The 14,681-nt window shown below is 40.9% G+C and overlaps 1 protein-coding gene across 4 annotated transcripts in view; it reads right to left on the bottom strand.

Moving 5' to 3' along the window:
- Positions 1–14,681, bottom strand: part of CGNL1 (cingulin like 1) — a 157,630-nt gene that overhangs the window by 84,033 nt on the left and 58,916 nt on the right. For 3 of the 4 annotated variants that reach the window (XM_086710782.1, XM_086710783.1, XM_086710785.1), the window contains exons 2-7: positions 13,059–14,652; positions 12,177–12,271; positions 10,438–10,543; positions 6,949–7,050; positions 6,261–6,409; positions 4,724–4,859 (exon numbers count right to left, since the gene is read on the bottom strand). In XM_086710782.1, the coding sequence (XP_086566908.1) occupies positions 4,724–4,859; positions 6,261–6,409; positions 6,949–7,050; positions 10,438–10,543; positions 12,177–12,271; positions 13,059–14,636 (2,166 nt within the window). In that variant the 5' untranslated portion in view covers positions 14,637–14,652. The remainder of the gene's footprint in view (positions 1–4,723; positions 4,860–6,260; positions 6,410–6,948; positions 7,051–10,437; positions 10,544–12,176; positions 12,272–13,058; positions 14,653–14,681) is intronic. The other variant, XM_086710784.1, reaches the window with a different exon arrangement.

The raw sequence follows: 14,681 nt of genomic DNA, 5'->3' as shown, positions 1-14,681 counted from the left end.
TGTTCTCAGAAGAACAGCCTAGAAAGCACATCACAGCTGATGAAAACCATGATTACTTTTTAGTACTTTTTGATTAAAATTTGTGTAATAATTCAGTAATATCCTGCAAGTTTAGAACCATTGAGAGACCTCATTTCTGAGCACAGTCTATCCTCGGATCAATATAATTTCAATACCAGAGTATTTCAAGTACTTGCTCTTGGCAAATGCCAGGGATAAAACATTACCAGATTCTGTTGGAGTGAGGCCCATCTGTCAGCACTGTAGGCTCCCATCAAAGATGATGGTTGGTAATTAGAAAACTCCACTGTCATGCACTTAGAGAGAGGTCTCACGTTCACCCCTTTCCCCCAGAATGGAGGGAAATGCATTCACAGACAAAGAAGTGGCTGAAAACTTGTCCCATAATCATTTTTGTAACCTGATTTTTTTTTTTAGAAAGTTCAGAACCATCAATTGTTTAAGAATAACAAAGTCATCTTATTTTTGGTCAGTTATATGGCTTATCCTAAGCAAATTGTATTTTTTACTATTTCTTTCTTTCTATCTTCTTTTTAGCCATTTTATTCTCTCCTAATGTTGCTTTACTGATTTTGTATTGGTGCCCAGTATTATTTAACAAAATGTGAAGTATTAGAAGAGATTTCATTAAAAATCTTATGGATTGTGGCAAGCCTCACAAAATAAAAAGCCTTCAAACTTTTTAAAACATTTAAAAGCAGAAGTGTTTAAGGTGCATTGTGTTTAAGAGCCTGTTCTAAGCTAAATGCCATGGAAAACTTGGCCATAACTATAATCTGTTATTGGATTCCCCCAAGCCACTTTTTATTAAGATATGAAGAATAAATTGAACGTGACAAAGAGATAGGGTCTATTTTATTAGTGGTATAGAAACCATAGATCAGGTTTTAAATGTTGCTGACAAGTAATAGGAACTTGATTAAAACAGTGAGGATGAATTTCCAGAGGAGAAACCCACTTTGGCACAGAGAAGCTAACTGTACCCCAACTAATCCTGCAGAAAGACAGCAGATAACAGTCCTCCTGTTACAGGAAGAGGCAAATAATGAGAAAGCCAGCAACACTGGGAACATCTGTAAGAGCAGATGTGCTCTGTTTCCTTTCTGTGTCTCTCATTACCAACCTGAAAACACATCACCAAAACTGAGGTTCATATGCTTATCCTAGTTACCACTGTAAATAAGTCACTAAACTATTTGATTAATTAAATTATATTCATTAATATACACTCAGTACACTGTGCTTAAAGAGGCAAAGAAGCACGTGGCTCAAATCAGAATTATCCCCTTTTCTTAAAAAGGTGACAATTCTAAAAAGATTTAAAAACTGAAATTTATTCCTTTGCTCTGTTGCTTAGTGCTGTGCTAGGCAAGAAATGGGGGAGGAAGCAAAGCCAACATGTCTTTGAATTAGCCGGCTAGAAGAAAGGGACAGAGGCATCTGGGTGGTTCAGTTGGTTGAACATCCAAGTTTCACTCAGGTCATGATCTCACAGCTAGTGAGTTCGAAACCCACATCAGGCTCTGTGCTGACAGCTTGAGCTTGAAGCCTAGAGCCTGCTTAGGATGCTGTGTCTCCCTCTCTCTCTGCACCGCCCCCCCCCCCCCCCCCACTAATGCATCCACATCACTCCTCTCTCTCAAAAAAAAAAACAAAAAAAAAAAACCTTAAAAAAAATTTTTAGAAGAAAGGGACAGATACAGAATAAAGCAAGGTCAAATGTGCTAACATGAACCTAAAAGGATACAGCATACCAGATAAAAAGAACAACTAACAATTATAGGTTTAATTTAGTGAACAAATTGAGCAACTTAAAAGACTTCCCAACAGCTAACACCTTCCTCTTTTAGAATAAAGTGTCCATACAAGAATCATAGGATTCATGGCAGTCTTCTATTTAAATTTGTTTGTAAAGCTACATTTTTATTGAAAGCCATAAACTGTTCAACGACATCATTTCTGGAAGCTTACCCTTAGGAAATTTTTCTAAAGTAGTAAAAGGATACATGTGAAAAATGTTCAATACGTTTTTACGTAATTGAAAATAAAAAGAGAAACAATAAATATAGAAGGATGATGAAACGTATTACAGTTTATCTCCTTAAAAGATGAACTATGAAGACTATAGAGTATAATAAGGAAAAGTGTTTCTGAAAAATGAACTTCTAAAAGCAGGTATTGGGGCACCTGGGTGGCTCAGTTGGTTGGGCGGCCAACTACATCTCAGTCATGATCTCGCAGTCTGTGAGTTCAAGCCCCACATCGGGCTCTGTCCTGACAGCTCACAGCCTGCTTCATATTCTGTGACTCCCTCTCTGCCCTTCCCTGCTTGCTCTCTGTGTGCCTCTCTCTCAAAAATAAAAAAAACAGTAAGAAAATTTAAAAAATAAATAAACTAAAAGCAGGTATCAAAGCTGCAGGGGCACTATAATTGTCCCTAAATTACAGAAGGGCAGATGAAGGTTCTCAATGGATAGGAAGGCAAACAGAAAATGCAGAAAAATAGTCATTAAAGTGTGTGGAAAATGTTTCCACCACCTGTCCAAGATTTCATTTTATGATGTTTTAATACTTCAGGGACAAATACACCCATTTTCAAAGCCTCATTCTAATGCACCTTGTCTTTGTAACTCAGCCCTCTGAAGAAGGCAGCACCACGAGAAGCAGTCTAATCCCACAAATGTGGTGGCTTTTAAGATAGAGGTCATTGGATAAAAAGGGAAATAGGTGCTAAGGAACAGGCCCGAGGCCTGTTTGGGAGAAAAGGTCCAAACAGAGACAGAGAGATGGTTGTGTGGGGAGAAGAGAAGAGATTTCCCCCTGCCCATGTGAAAAATGAATCCATGAGTATGCCTATCCTGGGTGGCCACAAGCTCTCTGCTCTCCATCGCTGCCAAGTCATGGGGAAGAGACTCTAAGTTCTAAAGAGCAAGAACTAAAATCCCTCCTGGGCAATTACTCCAAAACCAAACAAGGAAGGGGGTGAGTAAACACCTGACAGCTGACACTTACAGGCAGCCAGAAACTTTAACTCCAAGACAGGGGATGAAGAAAAGACCCAGGTCCTTAGGGGGAAAGTGGTAGAAAATAAAAATTAAAGGTTGACAGGATACCTTTATTTTTTTATGGGCTTTTTTTTTTTTTTTTGCATCATTCTAAATTTTGTATCATTTATTTGTGGCTGTTCCTATAAACCGACGCTTATAAGGAAATAAATGTCAAAACTATGCCAAGAATACAGGTTATGATAGTATTATAGCCAACATCAAAACATCTAAATGAGCACAGAGATACAAGTTCTGTTTCTGAGCCTCGATTATACCCAATTCCCAACAAAACAATGTCAATGTTCATAACCTATGTGTGTATCTACCACATAGATACACACATTCTGTTGAATTGCCATTCAACAGAATGGCAATCTAATTCAGGGGAGAGATAATGATGGTCTTTGGAAAACCACGCAATCATCAACAAATGTTAAGCAGTGGAAAGAATCAACCTCATCCACTGAGTCATGGATTCAGAACAGCTAAATATTCAGTAGGGAATATACTCATACGGGCAAAAGCCAGATAGGCAGCCTATGTATACAGCAAATATATTCATTCATTCACTTATTCATTCATTCAAAATGCATCCATCCAACCATCCACCAAATATGTGCTGAGTGCCATATGTCCCAGTCACAGGTACAGCTATTGCAGATAAAACCCTAAGCCAGTCATCACCAACCCTGCCTCCTACAGCTTACAGTCTTGTAGGAGCCTTAAACAAAAACTTAACTGTGATAAGTGCTGTATGGGCACTAACATCTTTAAAATGCTTTCTCATAATTAGTATTACTTACAAAGTGTTTTTACCCAAAGTTTAACCCGAATCTGTTAGTGTTTAGATCTAACCTCAAATTTACTGGCAACGCACAAGATAGTGGAACAAGTTAATGGACCCCATAAGGAACAATCGGACAAATCCAAAATATGGGCCATTGGTCTGGTCTCTTCCAAAAACCAATGGAATGGAAGAAAGCTGGAAATATGCACCAAAATCTATACAAAGACAAACTCAAAGAGAGAAAACAATTAAAGCAATATGGGATTCTAGGTTGGATCCTGGCTTGGGGTATGGAGGAACAACTATAAAATATACTTGAGGGACAACTGGTAAATTCTCAGTAAGGACCAGGTATTAGCATTATTGTTATATTATAGGAATTATTGTTTTAGGCATGATAATAGTATTGTGGTTATAACAAAATTCCCTAATTTTTTTAAGATGCATGCCAAAGAATTTAGGAGTGAAGTGTGGTATTATCTGTAATCAACTGTGAAATGATTCAGCAAAGACAAACAAATGGACAGATGAAAAAATAATGGGATAAATGAAGGGACAGATGAAGAAATGGTAAAAGTATGGCAAAATGTTGACGACTGTTGGATCTGGGTTGGAGCTCCATGGGAGTTCATAAATTGCTCTTTCTACTTTACTGTATGGTTGAAATTTTTCCTAAGACAAGGTTTAAAAACTATTAATCTAGAAGGAAATAATACTGTGATGCTTTTATGGAATCTAGTCATAGGCACAGTGCAGCAAATACACGTAACAGACTATGGCTCATAGTATCCAGTCTGCCCCACCTCCACCCATCCCATCCTCTCCAGGTAGATGCTTTCATATCAGCTGATCCCACAGTCCCCCTTACCTCAATCAGAGCTCCCTTCTCCCTGTCCTCGGATCGTTTAGCACTGTCCAACTCATCATGCATTTCTGAAAGCTGGTCCTGAAGATCTCTGATCTCAGTCTGGTGCTGTTCCCGTTCCATCTTCACCTGGAACAGTCTGGCAGGGAAGGAAACCCATTAGAGAGACTCTCCTGGGCCCAGCTTTTTTTTTTCATCCAGTCTGATTGTGGACCTTAGGATGGTCAAGCAGAGTCATCTAAAGCCCCAAAGAGCCTCCTCTGTTGTCCATTCTATACTGAACAAGGCATCACAAACCAGAAAAGGCACTGGTGAGAACTCATGACTTCAGTCTAACTTGCCTAACAAGAAGACAAATGAGAACTCAAACCAATGTAATGGGAAAGGTTATACAGTGACCATTTCTCCCCAGAAGGAAACCACAGGGTCCTGGAATTTAGACAATAAGATGAGAAATTGACCCCCAAAAAGCACAACCTCTTTGATAATGCCTTCACCAAAGCCACCCTATTCCCTACCTCCCACCCTACCCTACCCCCAGCCCCAGGAGAACTGGCAAATCATGGCCTATTGGCCAATCTGGCCCACAGCCAATTTTTGTAAATAAAGTTTTATCAGAATATAACCATGCTCATTCATTTATATATTGCATATGGTCATTTGCACAATACAATGGCAAAACTGAGTGGGTTCAACAAAGACCATATGGCCCATAAACCATAAAGTATTTACTATCTGACAGAAAAAGTTTGCCAACCTCTGCTCTAAATCAAACTGACAACTGTTTTACCTTTTTATTTTGTAAAGTCTTTACTATACCCTAAATTTTGCTTTTTTCTCATCAATTCTTCCGGAATTAACCTCTAAGAATGCTTTAAAAACAGAAACTACATCATCAAAATAGCAAGGGCAATTAAATGATTTTATTATATAATGTCTTATTTTTCTTGAATTCCCTTCTAGATTTCAACCCCACTTAAACCTTCACTTAAGGTTTCCACCATGTCCACAGAGCTTCATAGCATTGTACATTTTCGGACACTGGTTTCAGATCCTTTTGTTGCAGCTTTTAATATGACATAATGACAGGGCCATCTTGGCTTTGACTTTCCCTCTCCACAGACTCAACAGATGCATAAGCACTGGTCAGCAACACTCAGGAGAAAATTCACCAACTAGGAGATTACAGAAGTGATATGATGTGCTTTTTAGAGGCTGGGTCCAGATCCCTCAAGAACTCTGTCTTTAGATATCAATACTCTGTATTCCCTGCTTCTCACTTATCTGCTATGAAGAGCCACTCTAAGGGGCTGAAACTTGACAAGGCATTTTTTAAGGTATATAAAGATTTTTTTAATTATTAACCTTTCTGCATGTGTCACCAGTTTCTCCATTTTAAAAGGTTAAGAGGGAGAACAGGAAGGGTCAGCAGCCCCTATTAACATCTGGAAGGCTGGTTGGTATTAAACGGACAAAAAGATTCTGGCTACGTGGGATGCAAGAACCCAGGAAGGGCAGAGGCTCTTGGCCCGGGACTCACTCCTCCAGGTTCTTCCGGAGCTCCCCTTCACTTTCTTCTAGTCGCTGTTGCAGCATGGAGTTCTCTTCCACCTTACTGTCGTGCTGGCCCTGGAGCTCTTCCAAGTTTGCTTTCATCCTCTCTCTCTCTTCCTTGATGTTCTGCTGATTCTAATATAAATACATGTGATCTGAAAGTACCTCCACTCAACATTAACGCAATCCCACAGATTACCTCGAAACTCTGATGGACTCCATGGCTTTTGCATTTACTTATTAGAAAACTTAATCAAACTACATCATTTCACATGGGACTTTGCAACTGGAAAGAATATTAAATATTGAATGAGCTGTAATATGTCTAAAAGAACTATGAAGACAGCTAAACCTTGGTCTGCTATTTCTATCACTCAGTTTGGGTATTTTATATGCATTTAAGTTTCCTACTGGCCTGCCTGAATCCAACAGTGTTTCACTCTGTCAGAGCAAATGGTGTCTATAATGCTTTGGTTACTTAAAAAATAGAAACATAAAAATTTCTCTGGACAGCAGGAGCCAAATATACAGGAATTTTTACTCAGCAGTGAGAGGAATGTTTCTTTTGGGGACAAAAAAAACCTGACTTTCACTTCACTTGGGCATCCCAATGTGCTTAAAATATTATCAAGCAAGACAGAAATGTTAATAATAACAAAGGAAAAAACAGGTACCTTGACTTCTAGCTGAAGCTGTCTCTGAAGTTCGGCCACTTCTGTGGTCAACTTGTTTTTCTGTTCCAACAGATCTCTGACTTCAGACGAAGAATTAGAAGCCTATAATTATTGCAAAGATTCTCTAATGTAAATGTTCAAGATGCTTTATTTTCTCCGTCTCCCAAAATACAATCTGAGCAGTAACACCAAAATCTTAAGATCCAATTCAAATGTAAATCCCTATAGAGAAAGGGACGCAAGGAGACTTTCTGGGGATGATCAGAACGTTCTGTATCTTCATCTGGGTGGTGTCTGCATGGACACACACCTCTGTTAAAAACTCAATAGGGGCGCCTGGGTGGCTCGGTCGGTTGAGCGGCCAACTTCGGCTCAGGTCATGATCTTGCGGTCCGTGAGTTCGAGCCCCGCGTCAGGCTCTGTGCTGACAGCTCAGAGCCTGGAGCCCGTTTCGGATTCTGTGTCTCCCTCTCTCTGACCCTCCCCCGTTCATGCTCTGTCTCTCTCTGTCTCAAAGATAAATGAATGTTAAAAAAATAATAATAATAAAATAAACTCAATAAACTACACAGTTAAGATTTGTGCAATTTACTGTATATGAGTCAGATGCCAATAGAACAATATAAAAAGATAAAAATAAATATTTGTTGAAGATTCATCCACTGCATAAAGTTATACCCAAAGCCCATGTCTCCGTGTCTCCGAGGCCCTTCACACAATCCATCTATTACAGAACTTCCATGACATTGGGACTTACTGCTCCATAACCAGAAATTTTCTCACTCTCTGCATATGCCTGTATACAATTAATAAATAAACGGATGCTAGCTACAATGGCTTTCTTCTTTTGGATGCTACATTTCCATAATGAAGACAGATATAACAAAGAGGGATCTGATTAAAGAGAGCCTATTAGAAAATATCATCTCTGATATGAGTATGAATATTAATGATCTCTTTTTGTTTCTTCCATGGATACAATAACAGGAGATGCTCTCAAAAGGATTTGGCTAAAATCCTATAGCAAAGTGGCTAGAAAACTACAAAGGGGAGTCAGGAAATGAAGCTAGAAAATGCCATGTCCTGGCTCTCCTGCACCTGAATCCAGGTGTGAGCTGTGTATAATGAACTTGGAACGAGGTACTTCCTGACTTACTCCTGTGAAGTTAACTGAACCCAACAGTCAACAAAAACACAGGACTTCCTATTTCCTTAAGCAAAATGAGAACAATCCAATATGGAAATCTAAATCCAACTCATGAGAAATTGTACATTGTTCTTGCCCAAATGAAAACTCTACCTGCTCTGCTGTTTCCAACATGGTCTTTTCTTCTCTCATAGGAAATCACTTAGCTGACACCAAAAAGATAAAACTCCCAAGCCTTTGCCTGCAGATAATCAGATTCAGAAATAACAGGGAGAGATGGAGAGTAGAAAAGTATGGGCAATTCAGCAGTCATGGTGCTGTGATCTCAGCCAGAAGTCGAAGAGCTATGGTTCATCTCATCATCTCTGGCTTCATGCGCCAGCAGCCTAACTGATCTCCCTTCCTCTTACCTTACCTCTCTCCAAAAGCTGCAAAAGGAATAAATTTCTACAAATATGACACTATTCATTCCTGTTCAAAGTCCATCAATGATGGCCCATCACCTTCAGCCTAAAATGGAAACTTATGTGATATCCAAGGTCCTTTCTACCTGGCACTTCCTCCCCATATCCTGGCTCTCTGCTCCAGCTACATTAAACTACCTCCAGTCCCCTAAACATAGCAAACACACACCTGTTTATATTTGTTCATGCTGGTCCCTCTACCTAGAACGCCCTGCCTTCCCTTCTTCTCCCAGAGCGTTCTTTACTCTTTTGAGACACCATTAGTGTCCTGGATTCTAAAGGGCTTAACCTAACTTCCCTAGTTTGATCCAGATCCCCTTAGTCTGTGCCCACAAACACAGTCTCAACATCAAGACCAAAGATGTATGTTCTCACCCAAAAAATATGCCAGTGAGTGAAAAGCAAGACTCACAGCGATAATTTGGATTTAAGAGTTTTAGCAAAACACTTCAATTGTAAGAACTATGGAGAACCCCTGAAGCTTGCCTATAAGCATGGTATAGAATTAAAAGATTCCCCCGTGCGAATAATGTATGTATGTAACTGTTCTACTGGATATCATAACAGCAGTCATGGGTTAGCTGAGTGCTGAACAGTAGAGAGAAGAGGGTAGCTGATGCCTAAAAACATCGTATACATATGTTTCCAAAGTTACAAAGAAGCTATAGACAAACTTCCTGTGACTTGTCTCTGGCATTTTCTTTCCTTTCCATGCAGAATTCCCCAGGAGGGAAAGAGAAGACACACAAGCAACAAGTGGATGTCAATTCAGGTGGTGCAGGGTTAAGGAACAAGCTTTTAGTCATCCCTCTTAAATATTGCTTCCTCTCAGGGCACAAGGTGTGTCTGACATGTAGCAGATGTTCATCAAATATGAGAGGACTCTTCTAACAACAACAAAAAATCTCCAAGTCCCAACTGGAATTCAGTATAATAAATAGGAATTTTTTTTTTTTTTTTTAAGAATTTGGCCCCAATCCATTCTTTCCTTTCTCTCCCACCCATGCGGGTTGACTTCACCAGTCTCTATTCTTATTCTCTTGTTCTCATCCTCTTATTTCTGACTCTCTGAAGTTCTAGAGCTTGGGTCCAGTTCACACTTACCTTCCTTCAAAACCTTGGAATATGTTAGGGTTCTCCATCCATGATTTCAAGTCATTCTTCCCATTTTTTTTTTTTTTTTAATGTTTGTTTATTTTTGAGACAGAGACATAGCATGAGCGGGGGAGGGGCAGAGAGAGAGAGGGAGACACTGAATCCAAAGCAGGTCACAGGCTCCGAGCTGTCAGCACAGAGCGTGATGCAGGGCTCGAACTCATGGACCATCAGATCATGACCCGAGCTAAAGTTGGACACTTAACTGACTGAGCCACCCAGATGCCCCATTCTTCCTATTTTTATTTTCTCTTTCTAAATTTCACTACCTATTTGTTTCACCACCTGTTTGTCTTGTTATTGGTTTTTTTTTTTTAATTTAACTTTTATTTTTTCTGAGAGAGAGAGAGAGAGAGAGAGGCAGAGACAGAGGGAGACACAGACACAGGCTCTGTCAGCACAGAGGCCGACCTGGGGGTCGAACTCAGTAGCCTTCAAGCCATGAGATCATGACCTGAGCCAAAGTCAGGCACTTAAACAAATGAGTCACCCAGGAGCCCCAATATGCTATTTTTAAAAATAAAATATCTTAAAACCTTTCTGAAAAAAAAGTTGGTGCATAATAATAATATTTAAAGCATGGTCTTCCATCTTAGGTCCTGCTCACAACTCGGGTAACTTCCCACTTACTGCCATAACCAAATGTACAGGCTGAAGAAACAACAATTTGTTTGCCACATTCCAAGTTAAATGCCCTCTACAGAATACAAAACTCCAATTTACTTGATTATTTCCTTGTGTGCTCCCTGCTGCTCGAGACTTTAAAGTCTGGATTTTCTCAAAAACCAGGTTGACCTTCCGTTTAGTTGCATCATCATTATCGGTGCTTCTGGAAAACAGGCAGCAGGAAGAAAAAAAAAAACCAGTAAGGGGCACAAGCACGGTTCTCAGGATACTTCAGATGCCAGGACACACAAACAAGCCATTTAAGAAGATAAATTGCAAGAGGTATGAATTAATTAAGGCTGCAGACAAAACCACTGAGGGAAGAACAGGATGGATGGCGTATTTCTCTTCCAACACCTTGTTACACGTTACCACTCAATTTGGGAGAAGAGTTCCTATTCCCAAACATGTGAAAGAGATATACCCACATTCTAAGCCTGGAGAAAACACACAGTGAAAATTTACTAATATGTTGTTTGACTCAAATGACTGATTTCATTCCAGCAAGGAATTTCTTCTGTGTGTGTCTCTCTCTCACAACCCACAGTCACACACTTTACTTTTAAATCTTAATGCTAAGAATGATCTACAGTGATTTTAACTGGTTTTTATGCTGTGTTTAAAAAAAATATATCCCCCAGGCCAAGACTGTCAACACCGCAGCTGTCTACATTTTCACAGGTAATGATCAGAGTTTTATTAACTTCTACCACACCTTCTATCACACATACCTGGCAATTAGGAAAATTTTAAATAAGTTTCCTTAAATAGCCACCTCCTATTAAAGTCTGTCTCCCCAGTCTCTCAATAAATCATGAGCAAAAAAAAAAAAAAAAAAAAAAAAATTAGAGAAAGAATTCTAAAAATCAAAAGTCCTTCTCCCTAAATCTTAACATGGTAAAAACCTTCAGAGAGAGACACCAAGAACTACTTAGCTAAAAGGATCTCTTCAGTTACTACCTCTCCCTCACCTCAAAAAAAAAAGCCCATCTCTTATACTCTGAACCTATTTTGTCAGCTTTGTATTACTGATCTATATTTGGAAGGTACGATGCAAAAATATGAAGGGTTTTGATACCAATGGGTACTTGTTCAAGTAAGTGACTTGCAGTCACATCAGGCTGTAAAGTTTTTTTCCTTTTTAATCCTATCCGATGAGACAATGGAAACAGAAACTGCAAATTCCTGACTTAGTATCTAAGCAAGGACTGAAAACCAGATTACTCAAACTCAACCTCCAAGATAAGTATGTGAAAAGCACTTCTTTTAAATGAGTCATACATGCTTTAAAAATCATAGAAGTAGGGGCTCCTGGCCAATGTCAACTCGGGGGGTGGGGGAGGTGGTTTTGTTTGTAACTGCGAATAATTGATTACTACTCTGTGCATGAAGAACTCAAGGTGGCTGACTTAGTTGAAAACCAAAGAGTAGATATTCTTCCCATCTTTGAACTTCTTTTTAAATAAGAAAAAGTCATTTGAAAAACAGGGGTGCCTGGCTGGCCCTGTCAGAAAAGCATGTGGCTGTTGCTCTTGGTGTCGTGAGTTCGAGTCTCACGTTGGATGTACAGGTTTAAAATAATTAAAATATATATCACATATATTCATCATCCCCTTGCTCTTCACACTCAGTACCCAAGACTCAAATACTGTTACGAAAACTCCAGCCATTGAGTCCTAAGCCTCAATAGTTCACACAGATCAGAAAGGCAAGGCAAAACACAAGGTCTCAGGAGAAAAAAATCAAGACCCCACCAGAAAGGACAATACTTTGGTCCTTTAAGGAATATCACTAACCCTTCTTTGAGGTAATTGTAAAGTATCTGCTTGGCCGTCTCCTCATTGCTTTGTTGAGTGAGCTCTTGCGGGCCTTTCAACAGATCTGGTGTGGCCTGGAATATAAAGGCTGTTATTAGATCACAGGATGGAGTTTCCAGGAAGCAGGCAGAAACCCTGAAGCAGAAGCTTCCAAACACCTTCCTACTTTCCAAAAACAATTCCTCAGGTAAGGATCCTCATTATAACTGGCTCCACCAGTTAGTAGCTCTGTAACCTTGAGCAAGTTACTTAACTTTACCTCACCTCAATTTTCTCACCTGTAAATGGAGATTAATCGTACCTACCTTCACAGAGTTGGTGCAGTCCTGTAATATGTAACAAATAATGGCTGGCACTTAACACCCTTATTAGCACTTTTATCACTATCATTATTTTTTATGGGTACTACCAAAACACTAAATATATCACTTAAATAAATTCCATTACTTTAGGATTAACCTAATTCCTCAGGCCAGGTATTAACCCGGTCGCTCAATTTCATGAGAAAAATCAGTATATCTACACACACCTCAACACTGAACCTCTGGATGAAAACAAACTCTGCACACTTTGAGGTCTCACACATAGGCTGACAAAAAAAAAAAAAAAATCAAGCCTCTCTGTACTCTGACAAGTCCGTTTACAGGCAAGACCACAGTGGGATTCTCGGTGTACTGAACTGACTTGGAAAACCATACAATTGGCAGTGGGTTGAAAACTCTGCAGGGGAAAACTAAAACAATGTTGGATATGCAACTGCTGATTCAAGATAGAGGGTCTGTGTTCCCAGAGCCTCCTGCAGCATGAGGCTGCAGAAGGAATGCAAAAAGAAGGAAAGAAAGAAGGACCCACTAGCATCACCTGAGTATCTGAGGTGGAAGTAAACGTCTTCACAGAAATCTTCTTGGCACCAGAGTCAGGCGAAGCTGCTAGCACCCGATTCTGTAACATCAGCGTAGCAGTGGCTGTTTTGATTTCCTCCTCCTTTTTACTTTGTGCTGGGAGGGAAGATGCATGCGTGTTTGTACTCTCCCGACCACTTCTGGTTTCTGGAACTTTCCCATCTTTGCTCTGCTGGGGAGGCCTGAGGGGGGCCCCCTGTAGCTTCGCGAAGGCACGGCCCACGCTCTGTTTCCCACGGTGATCCTGAGCAGGTGACCTCTGCGGGCAGACCTGTGACGGGCGGAGGAGGTGTTCGCTGGACTTGCCCAGGTTCCGGCTAAATTCACTCAGGTACTCGGAGTTCCCCTGGAGACCAAAGGGAAAGGCACTATCCACGCTTCTGGACCTCTTCCTGTCTTCAGGGTTGATTCTGTTTCGCTTCCCAGACCTTCCTCTCCTCTGGAGCCCAGATTTTTGGTCAAACTTTTCGATCAATTGATCCACGCCAGGAATGGATCCTGTATCAATATCCCGCCCAGTTCCTGGCAAGAAGGGGATGTACCGTCTGTTTTCATGACGATTCACATTGTCAGCATGGATGGCACATTCCTGATCATCAAGTAAAAATCTGTACAGAGAGTTGGCCGAAGTGGGAGTTGCCGATGAGGAAGAGGACCTCCGGGACCGAGCTCCATCCAGGACGGGTCCCGCGGAATCCTGTCGCCGGAAGGGAAGCACGTCCGGCCTGGCTTTCTTGGTTTCGGGATGGGTGTGTGGGCTGTGGGCAGTTAGGGACCTACCACTGGGGGAAAGGGCCTCCTCTACCAGCCCCTCCTTGGTGCAGCTCTGAACATTTACGCACACTGAGGTCTGCTTCTTGGGGTCATCTATGACCACAGAGCTGCACAAACGAATGGCCGTCACGCTGGATTTGCCCACATCTTCCAAAGGAGAGCTGCTAGGCTGCGAACTACTAGGTTTGGGGAAGCATGTCCAAGCCTTCTTATTGTTGGTACCTTCTGTTAAAGTGTTTAACCAATTACTCTCAGGAGGCTGGTGATTTTGCAAGTTCAATTCATTCTTTTCAGGGTCATAGGGCTGCAAAAGCTCTGGATGCCGCTGAAAGTTGAGCATGTGAGATGGCTTCACCGGCCCCTCTTTGCCTTCTAGAACCCCATTCTTGCCCTCAAAGAGAGAGGATTGTTTCAGGTTTCTTACAGGACCAGGTTGGGCATAAGGATTTTCTGGGAGCTGCAATTCTGCGCTGTCCTCCTCTAGCACAGACCCATTGCTGGAATGCAGAGGCAGGTTATTTATCACTGGAGATGGAAATGGTGGCCCGTTTTCAGAAAAAGACGAGCCTGCTAGACACCGCTCTGTGTTATTCAGGACGATATAGGGGTGGCCATCAATTCCCTGTACCCGAATACTAACACCATAGGAGCCTGCCTTAGAGTTCTGGGCATTTCTTGATTTTTTGCCATCATCACTTGCAAGTCTCAGATGGACACCATATTCTTGCTGCACATGTTGATATTCACCGAAATACAGCTCCATGGTTCACTGGTTCTCGCTACCAGGGAAAAACAGGTAAAAAGAGGG

This window comes from Puma concolor, chromosome B3 (assembly GCF_028749965.1).
Source record: "Puma concolor isolate L17-30 chromosome B3, mPumCon1.1.hap2, whole genome shotgun sequence".
NCBI lineage: Eukaryota > Metazoa > Chordata > Mammalia > Carnivora > Felidae > Puma > Puma concolor.
This window is presented reverse-complemented; position numbering and strand designations above follow the sequence as displayed.